Genomic DNA, 14,912 nt, shown 5'->3' with positions numbered 1-14,912 from the left:
CTGAATATTAACTACTGTATGGGGGTGACAGGAAGAAATCAGTTTTATGGAGACTAAAGGGGATGAAAAGAGAAATTATCTACTTCATGCAAATGTGCTTTGTTTTGTACAATTTATTCTGATTTGGCTAATCAATGTGAGGAACAGGGATGAGCACTGAAGCTCACTTCTACCCTCTTCCTGACGTTTCAGCATTTCTCACCTATTTTGAAGCATATTTCTGCAACTATAAGGGCTAGACACTTGCCTCATTAAAGGAAAACAGATTCCACATTTTTCCTGTGATTCAATGGAATCAGAGCTTCTACACAACCCCTAGTGAGCCAAACATCAAACCAGTACAAAACATCAAAATGATGTCAAATGTCCATCTTTTAGACCAGAGGTGAGTAGACTTGCAGGAACTGCTTTGTCGTGCCCCCCCCCCCCAAAAAAAACCAGCAGTCCACCAGCTGCAACAGATGTAAATTAGTGGTGAGGAGCCAGATATATATTTGGAATTCAGGAGCAGGGTGCCAACAACTTGTTCAGGCCAGCTCATAGTCCTTTCACTCAAAAAGCTGTTTTGTTTTGTTTTTTAATTCAAGCTGTCTTCATTTCAGCAGGCTAGTTTAGCCTGAATTTTATATCTACTCTGTATAATTTTGTAAGCCACTTTTGATTACTTATTTCATAGCTTCACTATATATAATTCTCCTGGGTGTGCCTTGGAATGTGTGTCCACCCAGGAGGATTGGTCGCTAGCGGGCCCTGGTGGCGGCAGCAGACCTGACTGGAGGCTGGAGCAGAAGGGAAATGGGCGGCGGGACTTCCCTGTTTGCCGCCCGGGAGGAGGAATGGCGGTGGGGCCCTTTTCAGCTGCTTGCTGCCCGGTAAGGAGGGCCTGTGGCGGCGGTGACATCTGGCCGAAAATGGCCACCCGCTGCTGTAAAATGGGAGGGGGGCAGGATGAGAGAGAGAGTTGGGTGGGAGGGGGAGGTCAAGAGAGTGGAGCAGGAGGAAGGGGGACAAGTGTGGGGCAGGAGCAAGGGAGGAGGAGGGAGAGTGGGGCAGGAGGGAGTGGAGAACACCCGGCCCCAAAGAGTGCACAGATGCTCTGTGCGGGCCGGCTAGTATATGTGTGTGTGTGTAAAATATAAATATCTCTCTCACACACATACACAAAAACGAAATGCACTAGGAAAAACATCTTTTTATTGCTGCTATTGTTGAACTGAGTCAGAAATTGCCGGTTAACACAGAAATCATAGAAAATAAATAGATCACTGCCAATCATAGGTAGAACACAATCTACCTTTTGCCTGCCTGTTCCAGTTCTCTGTATGTTGTCTCCCTAGTTACACTTATAAACAAGATTTTTCTCAAAGCCAAATTTGCCTGCTATACACAATTCACCCTACATCATGGACCCTTTTCCTCTATGAAGAGAAGACTGCATGTTGGAGCTCCCTTCCTTCCCACATCACTTTGAAGAGTATGTGCTTAAATCACAGTCATCAGGCTGAATCAGCACACCTTTTTTGCTACATCTAGCACTTCCATGCAAGTTGCCATTCTGCACACATTTTGAGTTTAGGAAGAATACAGGCAGCAGTGCTTTGGCCTAGTGTTGTGAACTACTACTTGAAGGCACAACTGGGTAGACCAGAGCCAGTGTTATGATGTAGTCCAAGCCCCTGTGCTTGCTTCCTTGGTAGAGCATGGAAATGATGTCCATGGGCATTTGCACAATACTTTTTCAACAAGGTTTTCAAAGTGCAAAGCTTTGGAGGAACAAGCTATAAGGAACAAATGACTGGTATGCATAAGTGATCTATCTTCACCTACTGAAGAAGTCAGCAGATAAAGATGACACTGTATCTTGTTATCCAAACTATTTGTGATAGTGCTTTAGTTGCTAAATTAGTAGTGTCCCTAGAGTGCTTGCAGGTCCCCTCAATTGTACACTGTGGGACTCCAAGCAGCAGCACTGGCTGGATCAGGCAGTGAGAATCCACCTTCACTCAGTAGTATCACTATTGGGTCAGTTCATTCACTTGCACTTCTGTGCACACATGATTCCACCCTCCACTCCCAAATTTGTCCTCCATTTTGGAAGGAGACATATTTGGTGGAGGCAGATGAGGGAGCTCATTAGCAAGCTGGTGCCACAGTGGCAGCAAGACAATGCACTTGGTGGGTGCCCACAGCCTTTAGCAAGGAGCTATGTCAGCTAGAGAGCTACAGGCTTCACGGCGACACAATCCCTTTATGCTGTGGCAGGGCCAGTGAGGTTCATTATAGCAGCAGGCTTGCCCAGGTGGCAGGGCAATGTATTGTCCACTGTTGCTTGAGATGACTTGCAACAAGCTACCTCTGCCATTTTAAGGTCTACTGCCTCTCTGTGAGAGAAGATTTGTGTTCTCTACCACCAGTGCAGTACAGACAGGAGCATTCAGTATTTCTAGTCTCCAGTGGCTCTTGATGTACTCTGAACATTAGTAGACAAGCCATTTATGCTAGCAGCTTCAGTTTCTAAGATTAATGCGCTATCAGGTGTTCTTCTGAGGAAGATCTAAAGATAATTCTGAGGGAGTCACAGCTATCCCCAAAGGATTCAACCATTAGTCATGCATTGTTTAGCCAAGGAAGAGTAACTGCAACAAGCCACATTAGCTGTGCCCCATCTTACAAACTCAAAAAGCATCAGCTATGCACTATTTTTATTTATCTATCATATTTTGTATACCACTCAATATGTATATCTCTAGGCAGTGTACAAGATTTAAAATATTTAAAAGTCACAAATTAAAATACATGACAAATAAAAACCAATAGAATAAAATTAAAACAAGTTTTTTAAAATTCTAATTAAAAGCCTGAGAGAACAGGCAGGTCTTGAGGTTCTTCCTGGAAAAACAGAAAGAGAAGGAGACGCACTTATTTCAGCAGGAAGCTTATTCCAGAGCTCTGGGGCAGCCATAGAAAAAGCCTGGTCCTGGGTCGCCACCAAATGAGCCAGTGGCAACTGCATCTCTCCAGAAGACCGGAGCAGGAGGCAGGGATTATGACAAGAGACGCTCTCTCAAATAGCCTGGACCCAAGCCATTAAGGGCTTTATAGGTAATAACCAGCACTTTGTATTTCACCCAGAAACATATTGGCAGCTAGTGCAGTTCTTTTAAACAGTGTTATGTGGTCCCTTCGTGTTGTCCCAGAGACCAGTCTGGCTGCCGCATTCTGTACCAATTGTAGCTTCCGCACTATGTACAAAGGCAGCCCCACAGAGCACCTTACAGTAATCAAGCCTGGAGGTTACCAGCATATGTACCACTATTTTTAGCAACTAAGAGGCTACTAGAGCTTTATCAAAATGTAGTTCTGCTATTTTGCCCAACTGCCATTACAATCTTTTCTCCCAGTATGTGTAGTGCCATTAAATGCATAACATGGTTAAGCTTCAAGAAACAGATGCTTCTTCAGATTGCAAGGGGTAGTTTGATCTTAGTACTTCTAAACCTACCTTTTCCCTTGGCAAGCAGTTATCCCCTCCAGACCAGGTGACAGTAGTTAGAAAAACTGCATGGATTGTCACTGGACAAAAGTGGATTAACAGCAGCTCAGACACTCCCAGTTTCAGTAAGGAGACAAGCAACAAGTTTTGTTCTTGTTAAGTTTATTGGCATGTTTCTTTACAGAAGAGCTCTGCCTATGTACTAGAATGTAGACCTCTGGCGGGGTGGAACAGTAGAAGTGCTCTATTTAAGAAAGCAACAAATGCAAGAACAAGAGGGCAGAACAAAGTTGCCAGTTTTCCATTCCAAAAAATCCAAACAGTAAAGATAGAGAAAGGAAAAGGGGATGTTTTTTGCCATTTATCAAGATGGACTATCACAACCCAGATGGAGCTTGTTCTACAGAAGTCAGACATCTCATGTTAGATTCCTCTTTATTTTTGCAGAAATAATCATGAAGGGGTAGAAGGCAAAGAATTCTGAAAGCTGTATTTAATTTTTGAAATCCAATAATCCAGTGTGCATGGTTTTGCAAATCCTCTGAAGAGTTTTAGCTACAAGAAGCCAGACAATGTTTTTTCCAGGAGATGAAGCTTTTTGGCTCTTAAAAATCAATAAAAGTGTTTACATAATTCTTGCTTCTACTGTACAGAATACTGCCTCTATCTGGACTTGTGTTGCTAGCACAATGCATTCCACAAGTGTCCTGTTCATTTCCTAAACAACCTGTGTTTCAGTACTTAAACATGTAATTAAAGAATTTTACACTAATTTATACATTTTAATTGGTTGCATATATTAACATGTACTATAAGATTTTTCCTAGAGAAGCCATTACATAATACGTGGGTACTGTAAAAAGATCTGATTAGTTAAAAGTAACAAGCATTAACAGATACATACAAAACTCAACCCAGATGGACTGAGTGCTGAGCTTGCAATGAACTATGGGTAATCAGCCTTTCCAGTTGCAGCCTTCACAGGGGAAACACAAGACAATTAAAGGTAAGTTGTTACAGATTATCTGTACACAGTCTTCCACTGACACCCGGAAGTAGCTTAAGTTCCAAACATACATAAGAGTTTCCTTTTTAAACTAGAGAAGAAAGGTCTGCTACCATGAAATAATGCGATGGGATGCAGGGACATTGAAGGGGAATCGTGTAGAGAAATGGGCTTACAAGTCGCTCATGGTAGATGAGTGATTTTGGCCACTGAAATGGGATCTCTTGTTTCTTTTTACACAGAAGAGAGGGGCTGTGTGTTTGAAGGCCTAAAGTGTGATATCTGTTTGTGAAGGACTGTGCTCAACCCCTCCAGCCCCACCTCAGCAGCTGCAGCTCTCCGCAGAGGCCTTTGGTCGGTCATTCTTGTCTAGTTTGATAGGTTCAGGAAATTCATTGTAAAGCTCCACTTCGGTTTCCTATCAAGAGAAGAAATCACCAGCCACAGTTCAGCCCTTTGTTCAATTAAACAGAATTCTACAAGATTGCTGGTGGAGGGTAATTACTGTGGCACTGTGCCATTCTGAAGGGACCAGGGCTACCCCCTCCCCAGAATACAATACAATACAAGCAGCCCAATTTGGATGAGCCTATACCCGACGGGCACCTTCACTCGGGAAACAGGTTTTTGTAGTGTTTCCCAGTCAGACAGGATTTGTGACAGGACAGAAGCGCAAGCATGTATGAGGGCAGCAGTGCCTCTACTGTCGATTTCCAGTCACAGGAATCATCTAGCTTGATCTTCCATACAATATTATTGGACTACCACAAGAGGGCACTAGAAAGAGCAACTCATACCTGTTTAAGTGCATTTCGTGCAATTGTCTGGAAAGCTTGTTCCACGTTAATGGCCTCCTTGGCACTGGTTTCAAAGTAAGGAATATTGTTTTTGCTGTAGCACCAGGCCTGTGCTCGTTTTGTAGTAACCTGTAATGAGACAGCATCTATTAGTTACCCAGATTCAACCTACGTTTACATATTTCCAATCTTTTTATTCAATGTCCAAAAGCAGAGGGACTCCTCCTCAAACTGTACAGTCCAATGACCTGCTAGTTCTCAGGAATCCTTGTATATCCAGGCTACATTGTATCATTACCTCCATTCTCCAAAATAGTCCACACTTGTATAGACTGAGTTCACAGTAGCATCCTTGAGACCCAGGCTAGAAGGTTGCTCTTAGCTTAAATTCATTCAGGAGTGAGACCTGAGGCTGTTGCTTCGATGAGTATTCTAGTTCAGAAGCACAGTATCCAATCAACTTACTTGTCTGTTTTCTAGGTCAATCTTGTTTCCCAGCACAACAAATGGAAAGTTCTCAGGATCCCGTGGACTGGCTTGAATGAGGAACTCGTCTCGCCAGCTGTCAAGAGTTTTGAATGTGTTTGGGGCCGTTACGTCAAACACCAGCACGCAGCAGTCTGCTCCTCTGTAGAAGGCAACTCCCAGGGACTGAAACCGTTCTTGCCCTGCTGTATCCCATATCTACAGAGATAACAGAATATACTGGTTTGCCGATAATCATCTGACAGTTTCTCCATTGCCATGAAGCTGCATATGCAGCATTATTATACTGGATTTTGAAGGAAGACAGGTATTAATAAGCTTGCTTATAAAGTGTTTTCCAAAAGATACGACTAGCAGATCCCTATTCACAACTACTACTTCCGAGTGCAATATGGCCATATCTACAATCATTAACAGACAAGCACATGTTTGGTTTTCTAGAGGCCTCAAATTCACTCCAAGGCAAGCGCTCCGGGCTTTCAGGCAGCAGGATACCCAGCATCATGAGAACTCCCACTCAAGATCTCTGTAACTTGAAAATTCTCAAGCTATACTGAGATTTTGAAAGCAAGAGTCATACTTAGTAGAGATTCAACCCCTGCAATCAAAAGCTCCTCCCTGAAGAGCAAGGAATAGGACCTCATGCTGAGCCTCAGAGGCTAAAGATCAACAAGGTACCACACTGCTCTTCAAGTGTCCAAGGCCCGGCATGACAAGGACAAGCTTCCGCTCTAACCGGCATGACAAGGACAAGCTTCTGCTCTAACCACCATGATAGCTGGGGGTATTAACCCATCACCAAGCCAGAGCACTTCTCAAGCTGAATGTCCTACCTCTTGGGGTACAGTTTGCAGTAGGCATGAATGGGAGGGGGTTACTATCAGGATGCGTACATCTTTAAGATTACAGGAAGACTCTCAAAGCAAAAATTTAGTTTTACCTGCATTGTGACTAGCCTATCATCTACCATCACTTCCTTTGTCAGAAAGTCCGCTCCTATTGTAGCTTTGTACTGATTGCTGAATTTCTTGTTCACATACTGGTTCATAAGAGAGGTCTTTCCTACCCTGTAGGAAGAAAAATGAGAACTTAAAAATTTTGTCATTTGTACAGTTTAGAGTTTAATACAAGCATACAGCTTATGCACACACCATAGAATATACAAGTTGTCACATCAGTGACTGGTTTCTTTTGAAGCATTTTCAATTTTCAACAACAGCAGAAAGTTAACTACTGCTCAGTCTTTTACAGATTACTCACATGAGAGCAAGAATCTGTATGATCCATCTTTGAGGCACCCCTTTAGAAAATTAGAGGTTCTGTTGTAGTAAAGGATATTCTAGGCAACACATCATGCCAAATAGGTCAAACTAGGAGGGAACTAAACCAGCACTTTCAAGGATGTGTATTGACCTAATGCACCGTGTGTTCCATTTGATGTGGGACATCTACTACATATGGCAAAGGTGTGCAATATGCTAATATCAATAACCTTTCACACATATGGTCTTCAGTGTCTAATAATACCAAGGGATTTGTAAACTGATAGTTGTCTCCAATAAGCTAGATGTTGATCTCCCGAGAAGATTCAGTGAGCAATTCTACTTGAGAGAATTCAGTGGTGCCTAAAGAAAATTCTTCAGCCTACAAGGGGCTGTTTCCTGCAGGTTTTACTTTATATCCTGTAACTGAAGGAAAAGGGAATACAAGGATGAGGCAGTTGTGGCCTTAGCTTATAACCTCCATCTCTGATGTAAAACCCTACAACTGCTCACACTGCTTGGAGAGAAAGTTTTCCCCAACATACAAGTTTGGAGGTGCTTCCATTCATATGGACATGGCACCATTCACCATTTCATAGTCATGATTTCAGCTGCAAGTCTTTCACAGAAAAGTATCCCAAGACTGTTATAGCATCTTATTCAGAAACTGAGGCTACATGACATCAGATTTGTTTATTAAGAGAAGCAGAGTGGATTACCATCCAAGCAGTAATTCTGGAACCATTTTTCTACCAATAATGCTGATCTATAACTATCCCCAATAACCAGTTTGTATTATGCAGCTTTTTCGGTGTTATGATGGATTTGTAAAATGCTGTTTTAAGGCTTAGAGCAGTGCTCCAAGAGCTAGCGCAGTTTTAGAGTTGTGTTTTCTGTTCCACATCTACGCTCGCTCTCTCTTCGGGTGGGTTTAAAAGCCCAAGCTGAGCCAGTGATGCTCCATTTAGATGAAGCAGTTACAAACTGTATAGCCAATGTAATGCAAGGAGGATGCTTGCAGAGATTTACCACAAGTGTTATAGACAGTTTTGCCCATTTCTTGTACATAATTTGCACATCTATGACCCTGGAAAGTTATTCTGTAAGACGTGTGACCCAAGAGCAAGTTAATCTGCATTTTAATTTTTATTTAAGAGAAATTTGTTTCTGTAGATTGAGCCATTAACCACATGCACCATCCTAGCAGCTGTATGCCATCTACCTATAAGGAGGAAGGAGGATATAATCCTGGGGCTTATTATAGTCCCTAGATCTACTACTTGTGTGGTCATTCACATAATGCAAGCTACTTTGCAGGTTCTTCTTTTGTTCACAGTTCAGGCACAGCTACATTTCAGCAAGTATCTTTACCCTGGATTTTTCACATGGCTCATTATATCGTATTACTGTGCCAGCAGACTAATAAATAATAGAAGCTGTCTGGTGTTAGGTACACACAGACAGGCCCCTACCCCCAAGCAGTCCATGAACACACTTCCCCACTAAATGCATTACAAATAAAGTTGTTGCTACTATGCATAGTATCCATCACTATGTTCAGGTTCCACTTACCCTGAATCTCCAAGGATGATGACTTTGAGTAACACTTTCTTCCTAGAAGTCATTGTTTAGGAGTTCAGATGAAGAATTCAAGTGCACTTGCTAAACAAAAAGACAAGTTAAAATGTTAAGTCTTGCCCTGCAGCTCCATTTGCTACTTGGCCTCTGAGTCCAGGACAACTGATTGCCTTGCAAATAAGCAACATGCTAGATACTACCTTCTCAAATACTGGCCTGTTCTACCTGTAGACCTGGGCTCTTTTTATAGGTGGAAGCAGAAATCTTACCAGGTCACTATAGCATTTCAAGTCCATGGAGAGGAGTTTGGCTATTAATCCCAAATACAGAGAAGAGAGGGAAGGATCAGAACCACTGCTACAGAGACTCGTGTCTTCTATATGATAGATGAAGGCTGCCATATTACCCAGCCTCAAGGACATTCCAAAGCTTAGAGCCTGTTAGAGTGGCCTGTAAAAGCCACTTCACTGATCCATAATATTAGCCAGGTAGCACAAGTCCATGCTAAGTCAGTATGCATTACAGCTTAATCTAAAGTGTTATTTCTTTTAAAAGATAATAACAGGCACAAGACTATGTACTACAGATTGGAATGTAGGCCAATGAGCAAATATACTACTGTAAGAATGGAAACTAAAAAATATTTAGTAGGAGTACATGATTCAGGTTTGTAAAAGCCAAGTTGCACTCTCATGCAAGTGGGGAGAAGGAGGAGAACAAGACTGAACAGAAGTCAGGTTTATGCATACTCCCCATGTCAAGCCACAGCATAAAGGGATTATGTCGCAGTGAAACTTGTAGCTCCTGCTGGCAGGGTTAATGCAATGGAATGTTCATGGACATTCTCTGTGCCAAAGAATAAAAATAGGCAGCATGGAAATCTTTGCAAGGTTTTCAAGAAAGAAAGTTCAGTTGGAACTAAAACCCCACATGCTCCAGGACCAGGAAAAGTGGTATTATTCATTAGGAGGAGGTACTAGTAGTAGTCATCATCATCATCATGTAAAGTGTGCCTTCAAGTCAATTTCAATTCCTGGTGCCCACAGAGTCCTGTGGTTTTCTTTGGTAGAATACAGGAGGGGTTTATCATTGCCTCCTCAGAAGAAAGGAATTCTAGAAAGCAAAAGATACCGGCCAAATGCTTGAAGGAAGAGCGACTAAAGAGGCAGAACAAGGACTTGAGGAAACCCTGAGTGACAAAGGCACAGAACTGAAGAATGATTTCACATTTCTTTGGATACTGACCAATATCTATAGTTAGGGTCATATACTGAAGTACATGAAGCAGCTACAGAGGTTCATCTGCTTAGTCAATAGCAACTGGGGAGAGTGTGCACCAAGTATTGCCTTTCTACTTTTGCTGCTCAACAAGCAAATACTTTAATCTCGACACAAGATCCATAGTCCATCCATTGCTAAAGCACAGATCCAGTCTGACAGCAGCCTCTTGCATTTAAAGAAAGCCTTCATTTAAAGAAAGCCTTCGATGGAATGGCTAGTGATTGGAACTGTTAGAACAAACTAATATCAGCTAGTATTTGTATTCATTGCTGTTGAATGCATGGTTTTCTTTGGTGCCAGGAAAAAAAACTGCCATGGATCGCAACAAGCCTGCTGGGCAGATATTGTATAGAAAGCTCCCTAGTTACTCAAGGCCAAGGCAGGGCATCTTGCTTAGCACCAAGGGAAAGGCCCCAGGTCTGCAGCTGGTATACACAGACTGGCATCTGAACACAGCAGATAACACTACAATAGAAATTCAGTATGCAAAGATACTTAAATCCAGTTTACCGTTAGATACACTGCCTTTGTTCTAGGATCTTAACCCTGTGAAAGTGAAGATTGCTTTTGGAGATAAAAACTAAGAGCTCATGGCCAGAAGGAGACTGGTTTGGCCACGCAAGCTCGGTTCAAGTGTAAATGGCTGAGGGGGCTGACTGGCGGGGCAAAGGATCAGGAGACTCCATGCCATGGCAGGGATCTAAATTCTATTCACTATAGCTGCCATTCAAGTTAAAATACAGGTCCAAATATAATGTCACATCTAGTTTGCCAGATACAGGAGTGGGACTTTTCCATCTATAAAGCATCCAGATTTGTAAGGGGGTGCAAATCTTGGTCCCTTCTAGTCATGTTTGACCTTCTCTGCTGCCACTGACTTGATGTTTAATATTGTATGCAAGTGCAGCTCCAGAGTAGCTGCGTTTGTTTTAAAACCAAGAATACTTCAGAACCACAAGAATCCTGAAGGCTTCTCACTCCTGTTCAATTGGAACAAAGGGCCTTAAACCCACAGCCGCCAAGTAAAACCAGCAGTGCAATATGATCAAGTAGTACTGCCAGACTGAACACTAAAATCTGGATTCAAGAAAAAGCTTGCTTCATGATAGGAATGGCAAACCACTCTTTCAACTACATAATTCCAAGAGTCAACTTGAGCCTCATTAATAGTTTTGTAACTGCTGATCAAATATTCTTGCCCCCTTCCATTGTATGCTTCCAAGTACTTCTAGTTGCCTTGTGCCCAGAGATGTTTTCCAAAACAAAAACATTCTGCAAAAGTTTCCCCATGGATAATTTTCTATGGAAAGTTATCCACTTCTATTCAGCTACTTGAAAAAATTTTAAGCCACTCTGTGGGAAGTTAATATAGCAGAGGGTTTGTTTGAATGTATACATAGGTGAATCATGCCTGATCAGATTACAGTTTAGGACATCAGGAAAATCTGTATAGTAAGTTTGAGGGGGAAGAGTCAGGCCTATCATGCAAATGAGGGGGAAGTTTCCCAGACAACCCACATCTCTGCTTGGGCCCAGCACTTGGATAGTCAGAGCTGCAGGAGTGTGTACTGCAACAGCAAACAACATTCTGGCTAAGAATGTCCTCTAAGCAGCACCTGTAGGTTCAATACAAGTATTTACTAGGAGATGCTTATGCTACTTCACCAGGGGCAAGTTGCCTCTACACAGAGGTCTTCACCGTCATAGGCATATAGTCATGTATTTGGTCATCACAACTTATGTTCATATAGACCATGCTATGCAAGTTGCGCTTGCGCGTGTGCACACACGCACCCACCCCTCTACCTCTCCCTTCCTGCCTTGTGGCATTTTGTAGTCTAATTTTGCACAACCATTATAGTGTTAAGGTCTCTCTTGTTCCTCTAATGAAGTAATTTGGACCAAGCTTTTGTTTGAACTTTGACAAAGATTCTGCTCTAGCTCAATAGGAGCTACCACGCAAGGGAAGAGTCAAGTTAATTTAATACTGAAGTTGAATGGTTGCTATATGGTTCAATGTGAATGCTTGCCAAAAGGAAGAGGCATGTGCCATTTTCATATGTCAATATTTCTGTATTCCTAGGCTTTTCTATAAGTGCAATCTCTTGCTCAGCTTTGTTTTTCTTATGCCCTTTCCTGCAAGCAGGTTTTCTTTAAGAAGCTACTGTTCAAAGCAGGAAGCTATAGAGTTAAATCATACTGCAATACCACAGCCAGAGTTACCCTATCTGCAAGGTATGAATAACTAGTTTGATTGGTAGCTTTTTGATGCCCTTTAAAAGGACACCCCAAGTCAATTTAATGGTAGCTCCAGGCACTAACCTCTTCATCTCCCCCCCCCGCCCGCTGCAACAAAATGTACCAGGTTACCATTGCCCTATACACTGAGAGGTCAAGGCATGTTCAACTTGCTGCTTGTTATGGAATTCTGACAGGCGAGTGTGGCTGGATGAAACAAGGATGAATAATGCTATCGTTGAGAAAAATAGCTTTGAAGTAGAATTGTGTTAAGGACTAAATAGGCCCTTGTGACACCACAATTAGGATACAGTCAGCCTAAAAGTGGCTGCCTTGTGTTAAATGATGTACAACCTCATTCAGTGCTTTGGTTTAAGCATTCCTACCACTGAGGCATGACTAAGGATTCCTGGAGGCTCACATGCTTTGTAGACACCATCCACAGAGCAAGGGGCTTCCTAATGACATGCAAAGCAGCACTTCTGTGAGATCAGATTACATGAAGTAACTGCTCCAAGTTAACCTTCTGAGATCAATTCGACTAGCTTGAGTGTGTATTAGCAGTGCTATCAAACTTGATTAGCACATTCAAGTTTTAGTTTTAGACAGGAGGAGGGAATTCCAGTTTTCCAGAGGGCAGAACAGCTACTTGCTCATACAGCTGGTACTTCATTGGGGATTTTGAATTTACAACAGTGTCTTTACTTACCTATTGGGGTGTGTGTGTGTGTGTGTGTGTGTGTGTACACACACACACACACACACCACCACCCAGATCACATGTTTCTGGAAATGCTTTACATCAACTTCAAAAGCAAGATTTCCCAATGGGTCACTGCCTTGACTTCATATCAGATTTAGTAGTGTGTCAGATATTAACTACTTCCTCCCACACACACTATTTTGCTTTTAAAGCAGAGTACGATACAAGTTCACTACAGCGTTTTTATAACTATGACGACATTGTCTGAAAACACTGTGTATCTCTTCAATGAGCGTGTGTGTGTGTGTGTGTGTGTGTGTGTGTGTGTGTGTGTGTGTGAGAGAGAGAGAGAGAGAGAGAGAGAGAGAGAGAGAGAGAGGGGGGGGGGCGGCTCAAAAGTGGGAAAAGGATTTGTAAGCTACTTCTAACCTCTGGCAGATACTGCCTAGATCTTGACAAGCTCATGCTTAAGGCAGCCACTTGGCCCTACAGTCTACTTCACTAACACTATGCTCCAGACTCTATAGAGTTCGAGTATTTTCTAGATTCACCAGAACTGGGGGTGCATGTCTGCTGTTTCATACAGGATTTGCATTCCAAAAGCGGTTTGTTTCTTCAAGAGAACTTACAATGAGAGACAGTGCTACCTGTACTAGTGATTCGCTGATACATGATTTTATCCCCGAGACTGATACCCTCAGTTCTGCTAGGCTGTCAAGTTTGCAAGAATATGGTTAAAAACTAGCCTTTGGCCACCCATTTATTTCTGTTGGGTACTGTCAACAGAAATACCAGGAGTGGTAGTGGACATAAGCATGAACATGGAAAGAGTCAAACTATTCCACTGGAGTACTGATTGTACTAGAAAACATTATTTGGTTTCTAGAAAAAAAAAATCTTACTCCTATAAGCGACTGCCTTATACCCTCTGTACTTGATGTCTCATCCATTTTTAATCAAGTCCAAGACATTCAACACATGTCCAGTCTATAGGGCAGATTGTTACTTTGGTGCCTTATACCCAGGGTGGATTTGATTTAAATCAAACTGATTTAAATCACGATTTAAATCACTAGCAGGGTGGATAAAAATCAAAAAAATCTGATTTAAATCAAAAAAATCCAATTTTTTTGATTTTTATCCACCCTGCTAGTGATTTAAATCGTGATTTAAATCAGTTTGATTTAAATCAAATCCACCCTGCTTATACCTATTATTCTGTTATACTTATTCAAGTGCCAAATATACAAGCACACTGTCACATGTAGAAGGAGCCAACTGTTTGAGCTCATAACTATGCATTTCCTTTTTGAAAGTTAAAGGTCATCATGTATCATGGCTCTTGGACACCTTGCAAGATGTAGTTTCCGATGGGTAGCTGTAAGGAGTACTCTTGTCCAAGTAGGTAAGGATGTGCATGGAACGTGATTCGGAAACTGAATCCTGGCACATCCCTTTAAAATGGAGAGCAGGTCCATACCTGCATCTCCTCCACTTGCCACTTCTGTAATTTCAGTACTCCCACCAGCTATGCTAGCGCTCCAGTGGGATGTCTCCCAGCTGCTCCCACGTGATGCTGGCACACGTGGCCTCTGTGCATGTGCGGTGGCCATTATTGTGGTCAGTATTGACCACGCAAATGGCTGCTATGTGTATATATATATATATATATATATATATATATATATATATATATACACACACACATATATACACACACACACACACACACACACACGTGCAACTGGGAGACGCTTCGCCAGCATGAGAGAGCTGGGGAAAGCGCTGTGATTATGGAAGTGGCAACAAGCAGAGGAGGAGCAGGTATGGATCTGCTCTCCGTGTTAAAAGGGATGCATAATCCCTCCATTTTAAAGCGATGTGCCATGATTTGGCTTCCAAATTGCGTTCCATGCACATCCCTACAAGTAGGATGAGCAGTAAGTGCCCATATTGTCTGTGCTAGAGTCAAATAGCCCAGAATGCTCTCACATATAGTGATTCAGTCTATTACAGGTAGAAGCAACTTGCCACACACTCAAGTGTTACAGTAAGTCAGTATTAGATT

The 14,912-nt window shown here is 42.2% G+C and overlaps 1 protein-coding gene across 1 annotated transcript in view; it reads right to left on the bottom strand.

Moving 5' to 3' along the window:
- Nucleotides 1-1,177: 1,177 nt before the first annotated feature.
- RAB7A (RAB7A, member RAS oncogene family) overlaps nt 1,178-14,912 on the bottom strand; it is a 28,029-nt gene continuing 14,294 nt past the window's right edge. The window contains exons 2-6 of the mRNA XM_053291202.1: nt 8,617-8,706; nt 6,723-6,849; nt 5,762-5,980; nt 5,297-5,425; nt 1,178-4,917 (exon numbers count right to left, since the gene is read on the bottom strand). Of these exons, the coding sequence (XP_053147177.1) occupies nt 4,822-4,917; nt 5,297-5,425; nt 5,762-5,980; nt 6,723-6,849; nt 8,617-8,669 (624 nt within the window). The 5' untranslated portion in view covers nt 8,670-8,706 and the 3' untranslated portion in view covers nt 1,178-4,821. The remainder of the gene's footprint in view (nt 4,918-5,296; nt 5,426-5,761; nt 5,981-6,722; nt 6,850-8,616; nt 8,707-14,912) is intronic.

This window comes from Hemicordylus capensis, chromosome 2, assembly GCF_027244095.1.
Source record: "Hemicordylus capensis ecotype Gifberg chromosome 2, rHemCap1.1.pri, whole genome shotgun sequence".
NCBI classification, from domain to species: domain Eukaryota; kingdom Metazoa; phylum Chordata; class Lepidosauria; order Squamata; family Cordylidae; genus Hemicordylus; species Hemicordylus capensis.
The sequence above is the reverse complement of the archived record's forward strand: the minus strand, read 5'-3'. Positions and strand labels throughout refer to the sequence as shown.